The following is a 27,271-nucleotide window of genomic DNA, read 5'->3' as shown; positions in this document are numbered from 1 at the left end:
AATGAAGAACAAAAACAAAACTCATAATATTGCACAGGGAATAATAAAATAGTTGTAGTGGTAAGAAGAAGGATATTAATAATACTACTACTACTACTAATAATAATAATAATAATAATAATACCAACAATAAAAATATAAAAATTATAGTAACAACAACAGCAACAACAACTATAACAATAATATTAAGAATAATAACAACAACAACAAATATTATTATTATTAATATTATTATTGTCCTTTCTTGAGAAAACTATAGGAATGTTCTAATCGGCTTAAGTAACGCTTAGAGCTCAAATCGATAAAGATAGAAATATATACAACGTACCGAAAAAACATGTTTCGGTATTGTTTTTTGCAATGAATACGCAAGCGATATATAACGTCAAGTATTCTAGTTGCGTATAGTTATTACAGAATTTTGGATATATTGTTTTATCTATTTTATGATACAAGCATGCACACAAAAATATAAGCGATATGTATATAAATGTGTGTGTACACATAATATACATACCTATATACATAACAATGTATGTATATATGGACGATAGACATTGTGTGCGCTCGGGGGGGGAGGTGTATGTGTGTCTGTGTATGTTTACGCTCATGTTTGTTTGACTGTCTTACAAATGTTTTTACTAATTTTGTTTCCTTTGACAGAAATGTTCCCCAAATAAGAACTCATTTTACATATTTCTCTGTGCATATCTTCAAATAGAAAATAAACGACTGACATAGGATTAATAATTACATATACAAACAGAAACGAATCTACATATAGCACTAAAAGGCGAGTAGGTTTGATTTCTATAAAATACCGATTAATCGTATACCTACTTAATTGATGCACTCCTCCCTTCCAAATTTACACAGACCAAATACAGAAAGTTTTAAAAACATTATACTAACACTTTACCGTTTGGTTTCTTATACAAACGCGTGTCGCATGACTGATTTGAACGATGTGCCAATTTTGCTTTCAGATTAAAACTAATACAGCACATCCTAAACTAGGCAGAGCAAAAAAAAAGAAAAGAAAAGAAATGACCGTTTAGATTCAATACAAAAAATGGTCAAATAAACTTATATTGATATCGATAAATTCGTTGTGAATTTGGTTTAATTTTGGAGTATGCATCTTGGTTCGCAAAGAGAAAATATTTGGAAAGTGTAATTAATCGCTTCGATAGTAATTACAGCTAGATTGTTTTTCATATGGAACCATTCTGAACATACATTTTCTATATTTTGTGTATACAGACATGTGATTGATCAATTGACTCGCTTTACCGCATCGCTGGCTGATATAAATTTCTGTTTAAGTGATTTAGCCTTCGATATTTAATGTTAGATCTCTATCTATCTATCTCTATCTATGTATCTATCTATCTATACATACATACATACATACATACATATACATATATGTGTGTGTATAGATATGTTTGTATATATAAGTATATAGACACACATATACATATGTTAAAGTATGCACATACAAAGTGAAGAGGAAGGAAAAGAGTGTTTGGCAGATATAGAGAGCGAGAGAGAGAATGTGTGTGTGTGCCAGAGAGAGAGAGAGAGAGAGAGAGAGAAAGCACTGTCAGCATGGGTTATGTGTGTATATATTTCTGAGTGTATATCTGCACACACACACATACACATATACACACACACTCACTCACACACACATATATATAATCACACAAATGGGTACTCATAGATACGCTCTTAATTCATTAGGTTTGTAAAATGGTATCAAAATATTTAATAAAAAATATAATTAATTATTATATAGAAGAATCAATTTCATTACACACAGAAGTTCAATATGTCTTATAATGTTTTCTTTAAAATCAAATGCAACCACCATATACATTAATGTGTCTGCTTGTACATATGTGTATTATGGAAATGTGTTTTTGTGTCTAGTTATGTTCATCTTAATGCTTATATAATTGGTATCTTACTTCTGGGATATCAATTCTAGTTAAGTATATATTTAGTAAATTGGTGGTATGTGACTATTTTGACGTGAATGTTCTACGATTTCCTGAGTTTATCCTCATGCATTCGTTTCAACAGTTTATTTTCAAGAGCATTGCTTCCTACGCAGCATCATTTCCTCTGCAACGGTTAACTCAATATAATAAACTTCAGCGAGGAAACAGCAATATTAAAATTATTTACCTGTGTGTGGTATATATATATATATATATATATACATACACACACACAGAGATATATATATACACACATACACACACACACACATATATATATATATATATATATATATATATATATATATATATGCATACATACATGTTACTGTTCTGTTCAAGTAAGGTATCCAGTGAGGAGGAAGAAAAATATTTGATGAACTTAATGGATAAGAGGTACTAATAAACACACCACGGCATAAAATCCTACCTATTGACATGTTTTTGTTGAAAGAGTCTACTAGTGACTTTTGTATTTAAACTATTTACTTGAAATGATCCTCATCTATATAGATATGCCTGTTGACATATACTCAAACGATGTTTGTTTTGCTACCATAATCCTTTTCCGTTGTCGTTTTTAGGTGCCCTCTTTGAAGAAGAAAATGAATCGCAAGAATTGGCATTTCGTTCTGCGATTGAAAAAATTAATCTTCTGAGTGAAATAATACCTAATAGCCTCCTTATTGAAGATGTTCAACACGTCCGCACTCATGATAGCTTCCATGCATCCCGCAGAGGTAAGTACAATTTACAGTTTTCGTTTTTGATTTACAGGAGCGATAATTTGCCCTTCTGTTTTATCAGAATTCCAGCTCAAGTCTTCGGAGTAAGAGATGATATATAAAGGAACAGTTGTAGACGTGTCCGATATTTATATTATTCAATTCGAGCCGCATTTACATTGTTGGTCAAGTTACCAAAAATGTATACTTAAAATAATACTCAGTGATGAGGAGTCCCCAGTCGTAGAACTCATCAATTAATACCAAGCTGAAGCTATAAAAAGTTTTTGTGAATACAGCTCCTGATCTGCTAGAAGTATCAAATCCACCTCCATCAAAGTAATACTCTAACTCGTTAAGAAACTGAAGAACAAATCTGATAATATAATAATAGATTCATACTTAGGAAAAGTTGATGATAACTGCTGGAAACTTTCTGGTCAAACTTGACATCGGTTCGATATAATCTGACAGGCAAGAAATATGACTGGAGTTTAACTTAATGACGTGGTTCCTATAAAAGAACTGTTAAGGTAGCAAACCATGAAACGTGGTTGGAATTCCTCCTGCTAATGGCAGAAAAGAATTGTTAACCGATGTGATTTGACTAAATGAATACAAGTAGGCTTTTCAGTGTAATGAAGCTTGATCGGACAACATATTTAGTTTCATCAATTGTTGGTTATGGAGGAATAAACATTCCTTATGCATTTTGCAGGTTCTTGACAACGGTGAAATTAAGGCCTTTAATGTGACACATGATTACTATAAGATATGAAGTGGTATTGAATTTTGCAGCAGTGTTCAAGGAAGAAAGAGATAGACATAATGCTTAGTTTCGTAGCAGTTGCAAATTTGACTCAGCAAGGTTAATAATATAAACATGTGATATAAAGGCAACTGTGTGATTGTGGTGCACAGTGAATAATCTCCGTCAAGTGGAGAAAAGAAAGAGAATAATGTGAGGGAGATGAGAGTGAGGAGACAGTATGTATGGGGACCAGCAGTTGAAGCCTATATGCGACTGAGTTATTTAAGCATTTGCATTGGCCTTTTCTGAATATGTTATGATATGTCTGTAACTGACCGCATTAGTAGTAATACGAGGGAGAAATATTCGATTTGTAATCTCATCTAAACTGTGTCAAAATTTGTTGAGGATGAATTATCTGTTGGTCCTGACTAGGGAAGCCAATCATTAAGATACTGTTGTAACTAAGTTAAGGATCTGATTTCGACAGGAGAGAGCCTCGTTGACCAATAATTCGAGCAATCTCGACGGATTTATTGGTGTACCACTTATGTTGCAGGCTATGGATGAAAATGCTTGATACGAGTAACATTTGTAGATGGCAGAGGAAGGAAACAAGATTAGCAAAGAGAATAGCTTCCGAAGTATTGTTCATTATATCGCTGCTTGTTTCACGTTTACTCTCTATGTTGCTGTTCGTGATACATTGGTCAGGAAGGTTAAATGCCAATGAAGAGTATATCACCTAAGACCGGTTCTTTGTTTTCGAGAGGGCTTGAAGTTCATTTACCTACAGAAAATTGAGAAGCGGGTGTAAAGGCAAATCCTGGGACATGGCAGAAATGATAGTGTGACGTACGCAAAGTACTCCCTCAACCCACATCGATATATGAAGGGGTGCTGAAAAGTTTCTGGCTTTGGTTAAAAGAAAATACAGGAGGATCAGTTGACTATGATTTTATTCACCATATTCCGCTCTCAGTTTCACTCAGTGGAACGGTCCTTCGGTTTTTCGATTCCTTGTAAAATAACTCGAAAGTTTCAGCCTCCAACTAGACCTATCGCGATATCCTTAAAACCAGGGTCTTTTCAGTACCCCTCTTAGTGTAATCTAGTGATAAACATATAATCCAAGTGATGAGCAAAAATTGTGATAAATAGGTACACCGTTACGATAGAATTCTCGCACTCGAAAGCTGATGTCAAGCGCAACAATATTCATTGAAATAAATTTCTTTAAAACTAGCTCTAACTTGTGTGTCATAGAAGAAAATTGCTGAAAAAATTAATCTACATTACAAAAGCCATATATATGAGAAAGAAATTGGTAAAACTGAAGATCAATGATGGGGAAACAGAAGAGACTCAGTCTTAGCTATTAATACTGCCGATTTGGTGTGAAATGACCGAATGAAATTTCAGACTTGGTTTCTTGAAATGTGTTTCTGCAGGGTGTTAGGATTAAAACGTCGAAATGGATAGATTTGGAGGTGATGTGTAAAGTGTAAAGAGGACAGTAAAAGGATTCTGTACAATAGGTAAATATGCTTTTTGTAAAAGACTCAGCTGTAGTTTATGAGACGTGTTTTGTTGAGAGCTATGTGATGCACAACGTCATAATTCACGTCTTTGAAACTGCTTTCGCAGACGCTGAGTTGCTATGCAAACGCAGCCAAGCATTTGAAGCTGTGTGAGATTCACTAAGTGCTGTACGCCTTGATTTTGCATGCACATTTGCACCACAATCAATTAAGCCATATAAATCATGGAATAATAGTTGTAGAAAGGAAGGACATGTCAAATGTAATAATCTAATTTTCCCGCATATCTGTTTCTGATACGTCAATAGTGAAGCAATTCTACTGTCATTGATAAGGAAATCCGGCACATCGCTGACAAGACTATTTGGCGGAACAAAGGCTGCGAGGATCAGGAAGCTGTATGCTGCGTGTGACTATGCTAGTTGGATACAATCTGATGTGCGTAACGAGTGTTGCATTGAGCTTGGTACAGGAATAAATTTGTGGGAGAAAAAAGATCAATTTAGGCTAAATAGAATTTTGTAGAATATATATATATATATATATACATATATATATATGTATATATATTTATATATATGTGTGTGTGCGTGTGTGTATAAGAATTATTTGCGTAATAAGATAAAAACCAAGGCTGTATAGATATTAGAGAATTCATAGATAGAAGGTATTACAGCTGTTTCTAGGATATTAATTAATAATATCCCTTCATCAAAGACGGTGTGAGAGGAAAAATTAAGTCATAGTTAGTTTCGATGTGATAGAAAATAAAGAGTGAGTTGGAGGAAAGAAAATAGATGTAAGATATGTGTGGGTATTGAATTTGCAAATCCGTTTTATAGGCATAATGGTATATATGCAATATTTCAATATCCTTTAAGTAAAATCTAAAAGTCCAACAGAGTTTAATATGGGTCCTTCCAAGTATAGAGTTTATAAGCAATGTAAGATTACCTTATGAGTGAAATCCAGCAGATTTTTAAACTTGGTCATTCCCAGTAGGGAATTTATATACAGTGTTGGAGAGTCAAGGTTTGTATTTAAAATGTCCTAGAAATAGGGAGTGTATTAGTATGGTTAAATTGAAAACAGGAAGAGAGGAAAGAAATAAAGAGAAAAAGAAAGAGAAAAAAGCGGAAAGAAAGAAAGAATGAAAGAGAAAGGAGAGAGAATATTAGTAAAAATAACAAAATAAAAAAAAATAAAGAATAAAAACCCCGAAACTATAAATAGAGGGATAAAGAAAACAGAAAAAAAGAAAAACTAAGATATAGATCAGTCAGTGGTCAGTGGAAATAATTTGAAAGTAGGAGTGGGTTTAATAAACATAACGAGGCAGTAAGCACATGCAACCACAGCTTTTATTACACATTTAAATTCTACCACAAATCCAAATGCCAGAATGACCGTACAGTACATTTCCGCAATAATTCTTACGTAATCCCATTAACCTATAAATTTACACACTAACTCATAATCCCTATCTAGTTTCTCATATATACAAGAAAGAAGGAAATTCAATTTTGATTTCCAGACACTAACATCCACCATCCATACATATTAAAGAACTGTAGTTCCTTGAACACCAAACAACTGCACGGGGATTTTTAGATCATTCGTATCATGCAGTGACGCGCTGTTCTGCTGAGTATGCAGGTGTCAATGCCAAAATTTGCTCCAAGTCCTTACTGGAATTTCCTGATGTATATCGTTGCATATTTTTCTCGCCATCGTTTTAGGGAGTAGACACTTAACTTTTTCAACTTTTCTCAGTAGTTGACATGCCGCATTGATACGATTTAAATTGTGTAGCTTCCCTGGATTGTTTAAAGTCCCGCCGTTAATCTACACTGTTACCATAGCTAGGGGCAGCATTCTAAGCAGCAGAGGATCATGATCCTTCCTTTACTCTTGGATTGAAATTTCTAAGGATCCATCCTCTAAGATGGATCCTTAAAAATCTTTAGGAGGGATCCATGCGTAGAGGGCTGGATCCGGTCAGCCCTCTACCAATGTAGTAATATACCCTTCAGTTTTGCTAAAACAGATCGATAATAGCTTGTCTTTTGATATATGTATACCCTGTGTGGGTTTACGGCTGTGTCTTTTTGTGTAGAGTTAGATACACAGATACATAGCGTCTCTGGCCTTTAGAAGACGAGGACCAGAAAAAATGGTATCATCTATCAACGAGATAAAACGATGTAAGATTTGCTTTGCCGAGAGAAAAGTCGCTTGATCCGGGGGCCGTTTTAAATTCCAGAAAGGATGTGTTTAGTCGATACCCTAATTATAGATGCTTTCTGTTGCATGCTTGGGAATCCCCATTTACCTTATAGGAGCACACCAGCATCTTTATAAACCGTTACCGTTGGAACCGATGTAAAAGACATAACCCGGTTCCGCCTGAAACCCTACCTGCAGGTTTTATTCTGGATATATATTCTTTGTTTCTAAAACTAATTAAGATATTTTCTTCCCTCCATTTGTAGAGATCATTTTTGCCTCTCGCCGTTTGTGCCTGACGGGTCGCCTATACAACTAAACACTTTATTGGTGCAAAACCGATGTTCACTCTCCAACCGGCCATAACAATCAATCTTCTAAATGCATAACATACACACACACACATATATATAATTATATGTTTTAATAATTTTGTTATATATTTAAATAATATAAATATAATAATCTTATGTATTGGCTTAAGTTTTTCATTGTTTGATTTGTCTAATAGTGGTTTTGTCTCTAATTTAATATAATATAATATATATATATATATATATATATATATTATATATATATATATATATATATATATATACATGTATATATATATATACATATATATATATATATATCATATACATTTATGTATCTATATATTATTTATATATATATATAATAGTTTATTCATACAAACATAAGTGTGCGCAGGCGTATATATGTTTGTGTATATGTAAATAATTGCGTATGTGATTCGCTGTGTATGTTTATCTTCCAGGTAATATTTCTACTGAGTACCCTCTCTCTATACGCCTGAATTAACTTATTTCATTCTAATCTCAAAATATTTGAACTTAAAGTTTTAATTCAATATAAAGTTAGACTATTCTGTTTTGGAAAATAATTAATACGATATTTGTATAAGCCATTTTATATACCTCACACTGTATGCATTATTGATTGACTTTATTATAATACTATAGACGTAAGCTAGCACATATCCTCGCCGGAAAACTGTCTAACTTCCGCAAGACCTTGTACATTAACCTTTTCTCGTCTCTTAAATATTTCTTTTAACATTTAAATAAATGTGTTAAAGTTCAATTTTTATGATTGATTTATTTGTTGAAACGGCGAAGGACTTTCAGGTGTTAAGTTAACAGATCTGTATATTCTTTATATAAGAACGTATGTAATTTCAGAGAAATTGATAGATTAAGTCAATTTCAGCCAGAAGCAGTATAATAGTTTTTTGAAATGTTGGCCCATCGAGTAAGACTGACCGAAACTGTGGTTATGTTGTATGCAATTGCTAGTTGTACATCAAACAGCAGAGTATATCGGAGCTTATAGTTTCGAAATATAGCTCTTGATAATTCGATTATGCATCTATACGACTACGGAAAATAAATTTATTTATATGTATTGCATCGAAAAACAGCACAAGTATATTTAAAGACTAGATGAGGTACCCCGTAATACATTTCCCTTAATAGGATGTCTTTTTATAGCCATGAAACATTTTTCGTCAAATTTCGACATTTTTTAAAGCTTAAAAATATATCTTAATTGTTAGGGCCAATTTGACGAAAAAGTCTGGTAGCGAATCCGTCTCGTCGTCATTTCTGGCCATGTGGGTAAAATGGCAAACTTTTACGCTTTGGAGCAGATTTCATCAAATTGATGTCACAACGGCTCGTGTGCAAAATGCCTAAATTTTGCTTGAAAAATAATATGCCCTTACCTAATCAAAACCTGGAACGCTGGGGAATTAAAACAACTAATTGAAATAATAAGTTTTAGCAAATCAAAACAATTCGTATTGCAGTGAATAATTAGCAAATGCTAAATAGATACCGTTAATATGCTTTCTGTTTATACCCATGAAACATTTTTCGTAAAACCTCGGCATTTTCCGTTAAACTGATGTCACAATTGCTAGTGCGAAAAATGCTGAAATTTTGCGATTTGTGAAACATCGATGCTGATTAAAAATTGATTTTTTTAAAAATTCCAAGTGCGTAAGTGACCACAAGGGCATAAGTCTCCATCCCCATACACACCTTGTCGAGTTTCATCAAGGTCTGCTGGATAATATCGGAGGAGGTAAAGCAAAAATTTCACAAACATACAAACTTGCCATTTATCATTATTGATATTTGTTCAGCAAATTACCTGGTAATTCGACAGACTTGTGTGTATTAAAATATTCGGTGTTACTTTCGACAGGTGCATACATGCCTGCGCACGCTCGCACAGGCACGATACACAGATCCATAGGTATAAATATATATAAACAATATATAAATATATATAAATAAATATATAAAGGCGCCGCTCCTGCATAGCTCCTGAAACTATATATATATATATTATATATAATATATATATATATATATATATATATATATATATATATATATATATATATAATATTATTAGAGACAAAACCACTATTTTGCAAAACAAACAAGGAAAGACTTAATCAATACATAACATTTTAAGAAAAAGTCAAAAAAACCGCCACTACAATTGTTTCTTGTCTTGATCGACAATCTTCAGGTGGACTTCCAATCTAAAATATCAATATCTTAAAATATGAAAATAATAATTTTAAAATAATTAAAATATTAATGAAAAAATATAAATATATAATCTATTTATAACCTATATATAATCCATATATAATCAATATATAAACAATATATAAACTAAAATAAACCTATCAACAATTAAATATAAAATATAAAATATAAAATATAAAATATAAAACAAAACAAAAAATAAACTATATATACACCCATACACATATAACTAATTATATATAACCATATCTACATACATACACTAAATCACACACCTATATATAAATCCCTATACATACACATAAAAACGTCTAGGCAACGATAAATAAAAAAAAAAAACAAATACTTCAACACAATACTTATTCATACTCCCTCACACACACATACAACCCACATTCCCGCTCTAGAAACGGACATCACTTAAAATTATGAACGGAGAAATGGAATAAATGGAATTAAAAATTATATTCACTTGGTAAAACGAACACTACTTAAAAATTATGAATGAAATAATGCAATAAAACAACAGACATCGCAAATAGACACAAATTACTACGAATTCCTTAACAAAACTACCATGATAAACCAAAACTCATAAAAACATTTAATGATAAAATCTCCCTTTACTAAACTCTATAACATACCTATATAGCAATCCCCCTAACCTAAACATTCACACACAAATACACACACGTTAACCACACACCCACGACATATACAAATACCCACCCAACTTACACATACCTATACATACATATAAACCTCACAGTTTCAGGAGCTATGCAGGAGCGGCGCCTTTAGTCGAAGAAATCGACCCCGGAACTTATTCTTTGTAAGCCTGGTACTTAGTTTATCGTTCCATTCTGCCGAACCACTAAGTTACCTTGATCTAAACACACCAACATCGATTGTCAAGTGATGGTGGGGGAACAAACAGACACAAAGTCACATACGAACATTTATAGATACATATATATATATATATATATATATATATATATATATATATGTAACATTAATCAAAGTGGAGGACATATCTTCGTAGGTCAAATTCCTTTCTCGTGATCATAAAAAATACTTGAAAAAATTCATCGAAATATTAGGAGTCAAGCGCTCCAATATTTTGATGAAATTTTTATGTATCTTGTATTGCCACGATTAAGGAATTTAACCTACAAAAATCTGCAACAGTCAAAACCTGCCACAACATTAGCCTCCACATTTCTACTCAATGCACAAGGATAACCCACTTTCTTGAAAGTAACAAACTGCTGAACCCCAACCAACATGGGTTCCGTAACGGAAAGAACTGCCTAACACAGCTCCTGCATCAACTTGACAACATTTTGAAAGCATTGGGAGAGGGTTCGAATATTGATGTCATCTACCTTGATTTCAGCAAGGCCTTTGACAGGGTGGATTATAAGGTCTCCTTGAAAGAACTATCCAGCATTGGTGTCTCTGGAAAGGTACTAAATGGATTAAATGTTTCCTGACAAACAGAACCCAACACGTTGTAGTCGAAGGAGTAAAATGAAGCTCAGCCAAACTCAGTAGTGGCGTTCCACAATTCACTATGTTGGGTCCACTTATTTTCATCATCTATATCAATGACATTACTGACATCATCAAACACAGTAACGTAATAATCTTTGCAGATGATTCTAAGATCAAAAGGTCATCAATGAAGTGGGTGACCGGATATGCCTTCAGTCAGATCTACTAACTGTCATTGAATGCGTGGAAAACAATAATACGCAGCTGAACTTCGGAAAAGAGGATACCCGGAAACTTCCATACTCCCTTCATTCAGCTGAAACTCTCACGGCATCCAACGACAACAGAGACCTGGGAGCAATCGCGGACAAAAACGGGCCGATCACATAAACAGCATGGCCCACTGAATGTGATCCTGGATTCTCAGAACTGTCCAGTCATGAGATAGCCACGCCCACTTCCGTCTCTTCTCTACTTTTGCTTCATCCCCACCTTGAATACTGTTGTCCACCGTAGTCTTCTCACACGAAATAAAGTATCATGAAAATTGACGCACCTCAAAGGTCAATTATAAAAAGACAGGTGACATGACTGACCGTGACTATTGTTGGGGTCGACTAGGAAACCTCAAGTTTTATTCTTTCCAACGCCACCTGGAGCGCAACGTCATCTGCATGATGTGGGAAATATTGCATCAGAATTTCCCGAATGATGTTTGCATCGCCTTTAAGATACACCCAAGTCTTGGTCACCTTACTATCCGACCACAACATAAATCATACTCGCATCATATAACAATAATACGGCAGAATTATTTCACCGCAATTGGCCCCGCTGTTTTAACGTTACACCAAAACACATTAAAGCAGAAACAGACCCCATAAAGTTCAAAGTCATTCAAACACTCCCGGATAAACCTCCTACACCCGGATATGTCTCCATAAAAAAATACCTCGCGCCTCGAGTGGACCATGTTTTCCGATTTCTGATTTGAATGACTTTACCAGTTGGTGCAATTAAGTTAGACACAGCCTGGGTCAATATTAGCAGAAACACATCAAAGTATCGAAGTATGCTAAGTGCTTCATAGGTGAGAAAATAAAAAACCAATGGTCACTCCATGACCGGCGATAACATTTAACTTCCTGATCTCTCCCTCTCTCTTTCTCTGTCTATGTATCTATCTATCTATCTATCTATCTATCTATCTATCTATCTATCTATCTATCTATCTATCTATATATATATATATATATATATATATATATTATATATATATATATATATATATATATATATATATATATACATATATATAGGTATCTCTTGCTCTCTCTCTCTTCTTCACTCGAGATTTGATGCTACATCATTGGGAAGCACTGCATTACACTTGGCTTTTACAAATGTCATTAGGACATTATATTGTTACGCGTATATTGTGTCGAAGCACACTAATTTGTCAGAATCTATCATTCGAAACCTTAACGCCACACAATAGAACCATTACAGCATATGCATGTAAGTACAAACGTGTATGGAATTCTCATGGCCTAACATTTGAATAAAAATAACAAATTGTGTTTTCAATCGAAAACTTATAGGCATGTTGTTTTTAATTGAACAAATAATTCATGGGTGTGTAGATGTATGTGAATACGTGTGTGTGTGTTTGTGATTGTTAGCATATATAATATATATATATATATATATAATATATATATATATATATATATATTTGTATGTAGGTATGTATGTATACATATACATCAGAATGTATATAAATTGCGTTGCACCAGTATGACCATGGCGTCTGTCTGCTACCCGTGAAAGTATCATTATACACATTATACACACACACACACACACACAAACGCACACTCATACACGCACAGACTAGCATGCATATGTACAGATAAAATATATATGTATGTAAGTATGTATGTATGTATACCTGAATACACACTGAGTCACACACACATGCTACCAACAAACGCATATATAATCACATTTACATATTGAGATAATCAGATACAGGAGAGTGTGTATGTATATGAAAATTTATAAAAGCTATTTACCACACAAATATGTAAATACATAAAGAAATCAAAGTTTTACGAAAATGTTGAAAAATTTACATAATAAAAAAGAAACTGAATTATTATGAGTTAAAGGTGAGAATTATATTTTATTTTATACTATTCACACTAATAAAATAAATTTTCTTTCAATATTTCAATTGATACTTTTTGTTTCTATTGTAAATGTAATATAATATTAATTTTTCTTTTCTAAGTTATACATTTTATCTTTATTTACCGCGACGTATCTATAAAATCTTAAGTAAATGTGAGAGTAAAACTTATGGAAAACAATAGAAGTTCTTCGTACATAGCAACATATACTTAGAGAGTGCAAGATGTAATTCGTGAAGAATCTCAGGTTGTCTTTGTTCCACGATTGTTTATTCATATATGCTTCTGTACTGGTATGTTTATTTACATGTATATACGCATGTGAGTATAGATGTTTCTGTATATCTGGTTGTAAAGTTATATCTATCTGTCTGTCTGTCTCTCTCTCTATATATATACATAGATATATATATATATATATTATATATATATATATATATATATATATATATATATATATATACATATATTTATATACAGATTTATAGGTAGGTTTGTTTGTATGTATGCGTCTATGTATGTATGTGTGGTTTGTATATGTGTGAGAGAAAATATGATTCAAACCAATAGCGTGCATGAACTACAGAACAAATATCTCAGCGTAACATTTTCTTTTAAGTTTGAACAAATATTTCATCTGGAATTGACATTATTATTCTTATACTAAATACTTTTACAGACGCACTTATGTTTCGTGTTTATTATTACTTTGGTGATTGCAAATAAATTATTTCTGGCGTTAACTCAGGAAATAAAAATGAACAGGAAAAGAAAATATATTTTGTAAAGAACAAATAGATAAGAATGTGATGAATAATTTGAGATCTTAAATAATCTCTTGTTTGCCCATATCGCTAATACATTTTCCTCATTCTGTATGTAATAGAAATTTTAGTTTAATCACTCAATTTCTATACCGTATTATCCTTTCGAAATAGGAAAGTGTACGTTGTGTAATGCAGTTCTTGATAAACTATATCTAAACCCGTAATGTATACTCTTGAAGCTATTTCATTGCGTATATTTTCAATTTAGCTTAGTAGAGAGATAAAGGAAAATATCACCAGGAAACACATGTACTTCTACGTATTAAGGCGGAAGCAGCCAAATTGCAAAAACATGCTGTGGTTCTAAAATGAAAGATTAAATTCTAAGTGTTGTCCTAAGCGTGCAGTATTTGAAACAGACATAGCTGTAATATATTTGATCCCAGTATTGAAGAATTAAGGCAATCCTACTGCAAACTGGTGAGAGTATAAGCTACAAAAAAAAGCGAAAGAGTTTCAATGAATTTGTATTGATGATTCAAAAATAATTTTTTTTCTATTCTACATAATACATTAACCACGTCTGTTTTACATAATTTTTCACATTCACAGGTAAGGTTAAGCGTGAAGAAGTTTGCTTTCGAAACACATGTTACCTGGTTCAGTTCTACTATAGCCGTGGGCCGACCAAAGCGTTGTGAGTGGACTTGCGTATGCACTTTTGTGTTTGGGGCCCATCACCGCTTGGCAACCGGGGTTAGTTCGTTCACCTCCTAGCGGTTCGGGAAAATGATAGCGATATAATAAGTACCAGGCCTAAAAAAATATGTATTTGGGTCAATTCATTAACCAAAACCAAAACCGCCTCCAAGCGGATGACTGGCAATCAGCATTGTGCTGATGTAGTGAAACAATATATTTCTTTTAATTATTTCATTTAACATAAACGCTTTGATAGGTATGACTGTAAAAATATAGCTTTAGCACATTACTGAGAAATTATTCCTTGGTAGATGAAGTTGGGTAGGGTGGGCGTAATTGATTACTATGTATTAAGCAAACACGTAATACAAATGTCGATTCTTAATCAATACAAACTGCTTATTTAACTTGGGATTTTACCATACACAAATGTATCTGAAATACTGTTAAGTTTTCGATGTTTCCCTTGGTAAAATAGTTAACATAATGTTCGAATAAGCGTAATTGTTTATACAACTGATGGATATGATCAAATTACAGACAAGGTAGCTGCATTCTTTATGTAAATAAATACTTCGCAAGCATATAGAAAATGTTGTCGCAAAATGTTTAGAACAAACTGCTCAATAAACATGTATATGTTTTCGTCCTTAGTATGGGTTGTTATATTAAATATCAAATTGTTCATCTCAATACTGGTTTCCATTTCCCAATTCAGTAGTGGTTTCTGTATTTGCATTTCGATTATGTAATTGCATCATGTTTTGTTAGGACATGACTTGTTTAGCTAGATTTGTAATTTGCCGTTTTGCTTGTTCCCTTCTATCTGCCTGTTACTTTTTCATTCAAATCTTGTACTGAAGTGATTTTTTTTCTGTCCACTTTAAAATACTTTTTCCAGGAGATTGCATTATATATTTGATGCCTCCAAACAATCAAACTTTTCTGTCGGTGTTTATGTTGGCCATTTCTTCATTGGTTTTCTTCCTATTTTTTATATTTTTGTTTGTTCCTTTGTTCATCTTCCACTGCTAATTTAGCTACTGTTGCCCCTTCAGATATAAAATCACAGTCTGTGAAGTAGACAGATTGGCAACTTTATGTATCCTTCTCCCTATCCCTGTCTCTCTGTCTCTCTCACTTTCTCTCTATCTGCATATATATATATATATATATATATATATATATATATATATATGTGTTTGTGTGTGTGTGTGTGTGTGTGTGTATGTATGTATTATGTATGTATATATCTATGCATGTGTATTCGTGCATGTGCATGTTTGTGTATATGTGTGCATGTTCACTCACACACGCATATATTTGTAAGTATGAGTGCGTTTGTCTACGTACGCATGTATTTATATCAATTTAATTTTTATTTTTGTAAGTTTTATAATATGTTTTTTATGGATATGAAAGAATGATAAAGTAGAATGTTGTAATGTTATTTTATCAGACAAATTTCATTTGATACTGTCTTCTTAATACGTGAATTACGTGACTTAACCAATTTTGGTTTGATATAAAATAGCATATGCCAGATCGGTCTAGATGCGATGCAATTTAATTTTCTTTTACAAACATTACTTACTAATATATCAAGAGTAATTATATAGAAATATGATTATTTACCTCTAAAGGAATTAAATCTTATAAGGAAAATACTGAGCAATATACTGTTGCTCATTTTATGGCTTATGTCAATGAGCCGGATGTGTATCCCTACATTCATATAGAATCTCTGCCAAAGTTTTATTTACGTCAAAGCCATACACTTGAGCATATACAAAACAGTTTCTGTACAAGTCTGCTGACGATAATCAGAAACACAGAGTTCGTAGAAAGAAAGCATAAAGGAAAATATACTAAATATGTGTGTCCATGTGTGTGTTTGCGTGTGCATGTGTGTGTGTTTGCGTGTGCATGTGTGTATCCATGTATCTGCGTATATATATTAACTGCTAAATGACACCTCGTAATCCGCAAGCTATGGCAAACAACCTTTATATTTAATGTATATAATCGTATACTAATTATATTTTATAACATGAGTCTATGTCCCAACCATTTTTCCAGCCTTAGTATTTCCACCTATAAAAGGAATCTAATAAGAATATACTTATATGAAACTGAAAAACATCGAACTCAGATGTTACAATTTTAATTTTAAGACCAATGTCAATGTAGAAGATTTTTAAAATAAATTCTTTTCTATCAGCCACATTTATTTCGCTAGTGTGAAATAGAAGAACCGTCTATACATATGATTTGCAAATTTTTACTCTTAGGAGAGAGGTAAAAGAAAATATGGATGCATATCATTTACAGAATAATTTGTATAAATCCCTGTAGCAAGGATACTGCATTTCCTAACATATTAGTATTTAACACTTTTAATTCTACGTCTTCTCATTCTCAGTATAAATCAGTTGTACATAGATACCTGAGGCTTCGGTTTTATATGCGGCGAGATTCATACGCAGAATTTTGCTTCAACTTTTGGATATTTATGTGAATATATGTGTGTGTGTGTGTGTATGAGTGTGTGTGCATGTGTGTGTGCGCGCGTATGTATATATAAAACTGTCGTACGCGAGGGAGTTAAAATGTGATTCAAAAGCCAGTTAATCAGATCAGCTGCGAATTAGGAAATATTTATCACACTTGTAAGAATTTGTATTAACTCCGTGTATGGAGATTACCTGAGCCAAAATATATCACTCTATCTTTTTCCGATATCTACGTATTTACTTATTTATTTATTTATTTATTTATTATTAATCCTTTGTTATTGGAAAAACACGCACGCATGTGTCTGTGTGTGTGTGCATTAATATATGTGTGCCAGAATAGACAAGAATAAACATATGCATGTTCCCACACCTTCATACGCACGCACAAACATAAAAGCAAATCAAATCCAACGATGTGAGTTTTATTTGTACGTATTAAATGCATCATGTGGTGGATAAAACACATAAATGTGTTTTTCCACTCACATATGCACACACACTGGCGCTTGTGCATGTATTTCTGTGTATGTATCTGTGCTAGTCTGTGTGTGTACGTGTATGAAATCGGCATGTTACCTGATCAGTCCAATGCGTATGCACTCCATAGTTAATATATATTTCATATATCATGAATATTCGGACACGATCCGCATTGCAATATTCATAAATTGGCGCAGTTATTTTCCCTCTCTTTTCATCTGTACATTGTTTCTCTTCTATTTCTAGTATTTTGCTTGAATCCTGTGCGCAATCCGAAATTTGATAAGTTTGTTCTCGACATGTATGTGCATTTCTGTACTTCCATGAATCTGAATGTGTTTCTTTATCTGCCACACACACGCATACTTTCATACGCTTCTATGCATGGATGTTTAAATATATGTGTTTATGTATTAATGTATGTCTACGTGACCATGTATGAGTTGGTGTATCTATTTGTTAGTACGTGACCTTTAACGTCTTTGTTGGTGACATCATTTAAAATACGTGCATTTTGATACGAAGTGTGAAAGGCTGCAAAGTATGAGGCATTGGTTTAAGGGTTTCTTGACCACCTTGCTGGTTTTTAAATAGGTATAGTTTTAATATTATGTTAGACGAATTACATTTGTCTAACATCAATGAATTTAACATTACTTGATCCATCCAGAATATACAGTTTCCGAATTTCAGAATTCACTCTAAAAAATATGCATATCTCTGACGCATATCTCTGACGCATTCCCTGAAACCTTCAAAATTTAATTTTTAAAATGCGACACCTCTCAGAGAGATACGGAAATATACAATTGCAAAATAAAGTATTGTTATCACATTTCCCTTCAATAATTACGTTCTAAAGTATTTTTTACTGAACATATACTATCGGCTACATGTAGCTTTTTCAAATCATGAGATATGGACAAAAAGTGAACGTTAAATTCATAATACAACGGTCAGTATGCCAGAGAATATTTTTTAGGTGTTAAATCCATATAATATGCTTCAAAGCCTATACAAAATCCGCACATTTGCTCTTCCGTAAGCGAGAGAGGAAAATCATGCGATATTAAACTAAAAGTAATTGCTTCGCTGTATTCATATATTCTAATATTGATAATATCATCAGCCATTTACATTTGTCAAAGAAATTTCTTAGCTTTCAATATGCAAGTAAATAAATGGAAAACAGAACATTAAAGTAAAATCTCCAAAGGCACTAAATTAAATGTTCATAATGTTAAAATTCTAGAATATAGCTAGTAAAATCCCAAGAGACGTGTTGTCTTAATACAAAGCTATTTAAATTTGGATATAACACAAAAATATGAATACAGAGTTAAGTAAACTTCCTAATATAGTGAAATTCATAAAATGTGAAATAAGAAAACAGAAATATTGTCTGGTATGAAAGCGATATATAGATTCTTCGAGGAACTGATAAAACTATTTGTTATTTATCAGTCTTCAAAGAATATTTTCATAGTCATATTTGCATTTAATGGGCGTTTGAACAAAAGTTTGCGGTGATTTCTTTTCTCATTCATAGCTTACTAAATAATGCCATGTATAACTATAGCATAGAATATAATACAATAAAGATACTAAATGCCGCAGTAGGAGAGAATAAAGGGATATCACAGCTGAAAATAATTTGTTTTATGTTTTTCAAAAAATAACAATAGTTTCCGCCCCCTTGAGTTTATTGAAAATTGGGCGACCGTAACTATATACTGCGTTTCAACGGAAATTAAAAATGAGAATTGATACACATTATTAATAAATTATCTTTGCGTATCGTTTTCTGATAAGTCACAATTCCTGATGCTTTTTCAAAGTTTGACATTACAACAGAGTTGCATAGTCGGAAGTGATGAGCAAGACTTATAACTTGGGTAATTGCAAAACAGGTAACCAGTCACTTCAGAATTAGAGCATTATATATGATTGAAAATAGCTTGCAATTTGTGAGGAGAAAAACCTAAAACTTAAATTAAAAAAGATGAATGGCACTCGCTATATTTCTATTGCACCAAGGTTATTTATGGAAGTATAGCACTACGGAAATTCATATCAACTGTAAAGGTTCAATCACTATTGCTACCTTATACACTGTGCAAACTATTTTCAAACTAATTAGGTGATTATCCTTAAAATCCATACTATGTAGAAGGATAGACAAAGGACGCACATATCGTTTTCAGGAGTCACAATTACATGTACGTTGAATAAATGTAAATCACAATATCACAGGTAAAACAAAACATAGAGATGAAAACAGGAAAATAATTTACAACGGGAGTCTTCTGTAATTTTCAAGCCTTTAAAGTCAATAAATAAATTTAATATTTATTTTTCAAAGGAATTTTGTCATAATATTGAAAACTAGGTTAGCATATGCTGATTCACTTTCGAGCAATTTTTATTTCCGATATCATTTATTATTCATTGATAAACAGACGTTTTTAATTTTCAGATCAAAATTGATGATTTAAATTTAACAATATATGGAAGATAAATGTAACTACTTTCAATAGCAGCTCATAATTATAAGATATTTCTATTAAATGTATAGTGCCACGTTATAGTATACGAATTGTATTATCAGAAATGTTATATCCAACGCCACTAAATGACATGAAAATATTTGTAATGATACTAACCAACATTCAGATAAAAGAATTTAACTAAATTGAATTAAAATATTATATAATGTTTAAGATTGAATTGTGTGTACCAGCACGCGCATATTTAACAGTATTGAGTGTTTAAGTTTGAGATTAATATATTTAGAGGCGAGGGAGTCTGGTTTTACAGATAAGTGTTGTTAAATACTTATGAGTGTTTAGATGTGAGTGTGAGTGTATATGTATATATATATATATATATATATATATATATATATATATATGTGCGTGTGTGTGTGTGTGTGTAAGTAAATGTAGAGAAAATAAGTTAGACAGGTCAATATATAAAGTATATTAAATACATGAAATATAAAAAAATATATATATGTATACATAAAACAGGTCTGACTTACACAAAATAGAAATGATATGGTCAATTATAGAGGCGTAGGAACAATATTGCAAATTGGATCGCTGTTTCTGAGGCTCGGTGGTTCTTAATAATGTTTGTTGATTGATTCTGGAAGACAGAGGCTCGTCTCATCCTATGATGGAATCAAACTACAAACATTATTATGGACCACCGAGACGGAGAATCGTTTCATGCTTTGACGGAATCATCCCACAGACATTATTAAGGACTACCAAACCCACGAAATTGCTGTTGGGTTTGTAATACTGTTCCACATCCTATTTAATTCTGCATGGCATTTCTGTTCTGTGCAAGTCGGGCCATGTTTTTGTTAAAATCATGTATTTAAAATATTTTATTATATATTGATTTAACTTGCTTTCTCTACATTTACATCTACACCAGCTCAAGTTTAAATCTCTTGAGCAATACTAAGTTCATTCGGTACGGAGAAAATTTTGATCTCAACTATGGACTATATATATATATATATATATATATATATATATATATATATATATATATAATATATATATATCTGTGTGTGTGTGTGTGTGTTTATTTATATCACCGTCACCGTGACCGACCAGGCTATCAGATGTTGCTACGCATCGCTGGTCACAATGCGCTTCGCACTGTTTTAGCTTTCAAATAACGCCACCCCGCTGGTAACAGAAGAAAGAGTGAGAGAAAATTGTGGCGAAAGAGTACACCACCCCCTGTCGGAGTCTCGTGGAGCTTTAGGTGTTTTCGCTCAATAAACACTCACAGCGACCGATCTGGGAATCGAAACCACGATTCTACGACCGCAGTCCACTGCCCTAACCACTAGGCCATTGTGCCTCCACACACACACACCACACACACACACACACACACACATATATATATATTATATATATATATATATAATATATATATATATATATATATATATATATATAGTTAATCCAAACATGAAAACACAACGCGAGGACGTAGAACAAATATAGTATTATTGGACGCTCAGGAAGGAAGGGAAGAGGGAGGGTTTAACGTTTCGAGCGGAGCTCTTCGTCGGAAACATAGGAGATGGAAATATCCAGAGAAGGGAAGACACAGGAAAAAAATTCGCCAACGGTACACACGCGTTCACATTTTGAATGTATATACATTTTGAATGTATATACATTGTGAATGTATATACATTTTGAATATATATATATATATATATATATATATATATATAATATTATATTATATTATATATTTAATGTAATATAATATTATATAATATTATATCATATATTATATTTCAATATGGATATTTATAACTATTTAAACCGCGGTTCACATTTATCATAGATAATTGTTGTATATGGCAATAGATCAGAAGGTGATATCGTTAAAAGTTGACTCATTTGAATTTGTTAAATCTTCCTTTATTAATTAACTGCATTTACATATGTCCCTGTGTGGCTATGTAAGTGTATGAGAGAGAGATACTGAGAGAGAGAGACAGACAGAGAGAATGACATGGGGAAGGGGATGGCGATTTAGTGTGTAAGTTTGAACGTCTGTAAAGATTTATCTACATGTTATGTGTTATCAGTTTTTCATTTCTTTTAGTAATTTTATAAATTTAAATATATATCGTCAACTCAAAAATAGTAAAATAAAATAGTTAATTATTCTTAATGATTTTCGCGTTATATTGGATTAAGTTTGTTCTGGCATTTTCTAATGTTATGCTAATTACAATATCTGTTCCATAATGTTCTAAATTTTAAGTATATTTTACAAATTTATAAACAATATAATTATATAGCAGAAAATAATGACATAATTGCTAGACTAGCATATGAAATTAATATATACTGATTGGCATGTACGTTACCGTAACTTTGGAAAAAATATCTTACTATGGATGATCTGTTGTAAAACTGATAAAACAATTTATTCCATCTAACTATATAACGTATATATGTATGCATGTAAGGGTTATATATATATATATATAAATATATTTATATCTATATCTATCTATCTATCTATCTATCTATCTATCTATCTATCTATCTATCTATCTATCTATCTATCTATCTTCTATCTATCTATCTATCTAACTATCTATATATATATATATATAATATATATATATATATATATATATATATACATATATATATATATATATATATATATATACATATATACATATATATATACTTTATTTTAAGCAGCAGAAAATTCAACAAAAACTGTTACTCTGAGTTTCTAGCAAAAATTGTCTGATGAACGGCAACGAGAAACTCAGAGTAACAGATTTTGTTACATATATATATATATACACGTTTATATATATATATATGTGCCTCTATGTGTGTTTCTTTGTATGTGTGTGTGTGTTTGTGTGTGTGTGTGTGTGTGGTGTGTGTGTGTGTGTGTGTATGTGTGTGTGTATGTGTCTGCGTATATTTAATATATTTCAAACGTTTCTTTCGATCGTAATTTATTATATCTCGAAATTTAGTTGAATCACTGATGGAATATCGACGACTTAATAATAGTATAATTTAGATAGATTTGCCTGCAAATTTGTATTGTATTGGCATCCTTTCTGTCTCGGGAGACAATTGAGTGGCGCATGAAGTAGTCTAGTCCGGCTTTTATATTTCATGTCCTGATACATTTCCTGCTGTGGCTGTGTAGTCCTATCCTGGACAAACACTCCCTCTGGCAGGTACCGCAAATGTAGCGATGACTGTTCCTGGCTGGTTGTAGTGCCATAGTCTCTTGTTTACGTCTCTTCCTTTCTTTCCATTTCTCCGTTCTCTCTCTGTCACTCTTTTGTATTCCCTCTGTTACTGTACGTCGCCAAATTTTTACTTTTAAAGAATTTCACAATCATTTTGCTATCTTATCTACTCACTCATATATCATCTACTGATCTAACAGTCATATACTTACAGTAGCGTTACAATATTTATTGATATACACGGTGCTCGTGTATATTGATATACACGGAGTCAAATGACTGAAACAAGTATATGAATAAAAGAATATGAAACAGATGAGAATGGAATTACAGTTAGCAAAATATCATTATGTACGTAAATATATGCCATACACATGTAACATCATCCGAGTTTCTTAAGAAAGAATATCAGAATGTGAGACCCACAGACGATCGGCCCCACAGTGCTGTTTTCACAATATTAACGTCAAATGTCACTAACACCCAAGATTTCTGCATTCATGCACTATCTCTGTAGACAATTCCGGTCCTTCCCATTTTGAAGTGGTGATCCTAGTTCTAGGATGTGACCTCAGAAAAGTACACGCACAAACACACTCAGATAAACTCACTCATACATATAAACAGATACACAAATACGCAAAAACCTGCAAACACACACACACACACACATACACTCTTGCTACGCATCGGAAACAACAGTATACTTAACAATCTCATTCACATGTGTTGACATTGTTTATGCCATATCCTATATTTGAGTAATAACTTTTACATTACAGACCTATAACACTATATATATAATATTTTCTCCTCTCCACTCCACTTGGAAATCGTGTATCACATTCTTAGGCATTCACGCAAAGTAAACATTCAACAATTTGGTTGCCATAGGTAAGGCATCGAAAATTCGCCTCTGACTGACTTCCGTTGCATATATATAAATTAGTTCATGATGTATTTTCTTGCTCTTTCTTATTAGACAGACTATATTTGCGACTGTCGATATTTTCCTCCGTCTGCTTTTCTCTTGGACGTTCCTCTGTTTCTGAAGAAAAGTTTGTTCGAAACGTAGAACCATCTTTCTTTCCTTCCCTGACTGTGTGTTAATACTTTACATGTACCACGTCCTTGCGTTGTTGTTTTTTCGAGTTTGATCGTTTTCTTTTGGATTTATCATATATATATATATATCTATATATATATATATATATATATATATATATATTATATATATATATATTATATATATATATATATATATGTTTGTGTGTGTGTTTGTGTCTCTGTGTGTATATATATATAATCGAATATATATTACTCAAAGCTCTCCACGGCTCCCTTCTGTTTTCCCACCAACGTTTTCCAATATGTCTTCTACTTGTAAAGCAGAAGCGCTTGATTTAAGAAATATCTGTATATGAAAATACAGTTGTTGATCTTTCGCGTTGATCAAATCTAACTTTAATTGTGCCTCTGAAAACATAATTTATGTCATAAAATGCTCGGGCTGCCACCAAGACTACGTGGGATCCACGGGACTATCACTCAGACGGAGATGCACACTGAATCGACAACAGATTGCATTCCCAGAATACAGAATTATACCTTTTAGTGAGCACATTGAGAAGTGCGCAAAGCAACTACTACCACAATCTTTAATCTTTCCATTTTACCAATGTGCTATCGGATCATCAATACAAATTAGACTAAACAAGGAAACATTCTTCATTGAAAAGTACAAGCCCAGACTTAACCATGCCAACATACTGATACAGAGAAATTCACACCAAGGGAAAGGAAAAAAAAAAAATTTAAGCGATTATCTCCCTTACACCGGAAGAAATCACTCATTACCTCTCCTTATTTAGAACTCTTTTAAACATAAACATAAAGATAACTCTGTTCAAGATAAACATAACGTCGCAAGAAATTTGAAAAGCTAAACGCGAAACCGGTCTTTCTTCTAAATTATGTCATTGTAAGAAATTTTTTTTTAATATTCTTCAGACATATTGACGCAAATATATATATATTTTTAACCTTTAAGCCTTCTGTAGTTTTTTCACTTTTTACTATTTTCTATATATTCAACCACGTGCTTTCACAAACCAACTTTCTTATCTATATATATATATATATATTTATATATGGATCAAATGAGTTCTATATGTGGGTGTACTGATCCTCTCATATAGTTTTGTGTGCCTGTATATATTGATGCGAGTGTGCGGATCTGTACATGGACGGCACACGCGTCAGCACACGCGCACACATACACAAGCATACACACACAGGTATACACATACACGCATATGTTTATGCGTATATCCGCATGCATCTACATATGAATGAATATGCATGTGTGTGTGCTCCTCAGAAGGCAAATGCACGGAAAACTATCAGAGCTTTTGCACATGCCACCCCTTCCTACTGCCCCCAATAATCTGACCGATTTATAATAATTACGTGCTCTATTTCCTCTTATCTACGTGATCAATTTCCTGTTCGACCTGCGCTATATTCCATCTAATTGTTACCTATATGCCAACATCAAACCATGACACCGCGTGACCTTCCTCGATAAATCGCAGCCCACCTTACATTAATAACAATCAACTTCTATCGTTCAAATACAAAATACCTGACAGTCGACTACATCGACCCCAGTGTTTATTGACCCTGAAAGGATGAAATATAAAGTCGACCTCGGCAGAATTTGAACTCAGATTATAGCGACAAGCGAAATACCACTAAGCATTTCCCTCAGTATACTAACGATTCTGCCAGCTTGCCGCCTTTGCTATGTTATAAATAATGCGAGAACTCAGATGGTAAAAACTGACGATTCTCTGACAGGGAGAAAATATCAAGTGTAATAATTTAAATATAGACATCTGAAATTTTCATGAGAAATAACATTTTCCCCACTTAATGTATCTCTCTATATCAGGTATTGAATTATTTGCGCTTTCTATAATCGTATCTTCATGTCTTTTTGTTGGTGGATCTGTTGGTTTTCTAAAGCTTTTGGTTTCCCGTAGAATGTATAGGTTCATGTGAATCCCTTCGTTGTGTTTGTTTTATTTTTTATCCTGCTATAGAGTACACTTCTTAATATCACAATGTAGTAAGGCGGCTAGCTGGAAGAATTGTCAACATGCCAGTAGAATTATTTTGTCCCACCTTGAATTCAAATTCAGCCGAGATCGACTATACCTTTCATCATTTTAGGGTCGATAAAATAAGTACCAGTTGAGCACTGGGGTCGATATAATCGCCGTGCCCCACCAACGACATTGTTGATTTTCCGCCAAAATTTGAAACCAATAGCACACTGCATTGAAATTGTAAGTGAAGAAAACCTTGTACAATGTGTTCCTGATATGCAGAATGACGATATATTTGTAATGAAGATGTGCCACAGCAAACGATATGATGATAATAGCTTACAGCCGCAGTCCATCATTTTATATCCATTCCTAGTTTGTGTAATTTATAATTTAC

General features: G+C 32.7%; 1 protein-coding gene across 3 annotated transcripts in view; it reads left to right on the top strand.

Moving 5' to 3' along the window:
- The window catches only part of LOC115225708 (glutamate receptor ionotropic, kainate 2-like), a 1,130,247-nt gene that overhangs the window by 558,880 nt on the left and 544,096 nt on the right, over window positions 1-27,271 (top strand). For all 3 annotated transcript variants that reach the window (XM_036499016.1, XM_036499022.1, XM_036499020.1), the window contains one exon: window positions 2,591-2,746. In XM_036499016.1, coding sequence (XP_036354909.1) covers window positions 2,591-2,746 — 156 coding nt within the window. The remainder of the gene's footprint in view (window positions 1-2,590; window positions 2,747-27,271) is intronic.

The sequence above is a fragment of the Octopus sinensis genome, linkage group LG2 (genome assembly GCF_006345805.1).
Source record: "Octopus sinensis linkage group LG2, ASM634580v1, whole genome shotgun sequence".
Lineage (NCBI taxonomy): Eukaryota > Metazoa > Mollusca > Cephalopoda > Octopoda > Octopodidae > Octopus > Octopus sinensis.
Note: the sequence above shows the minus strand (reverse complement) of the source record. Positions and strands in the feature narration are given on the sequence as shown.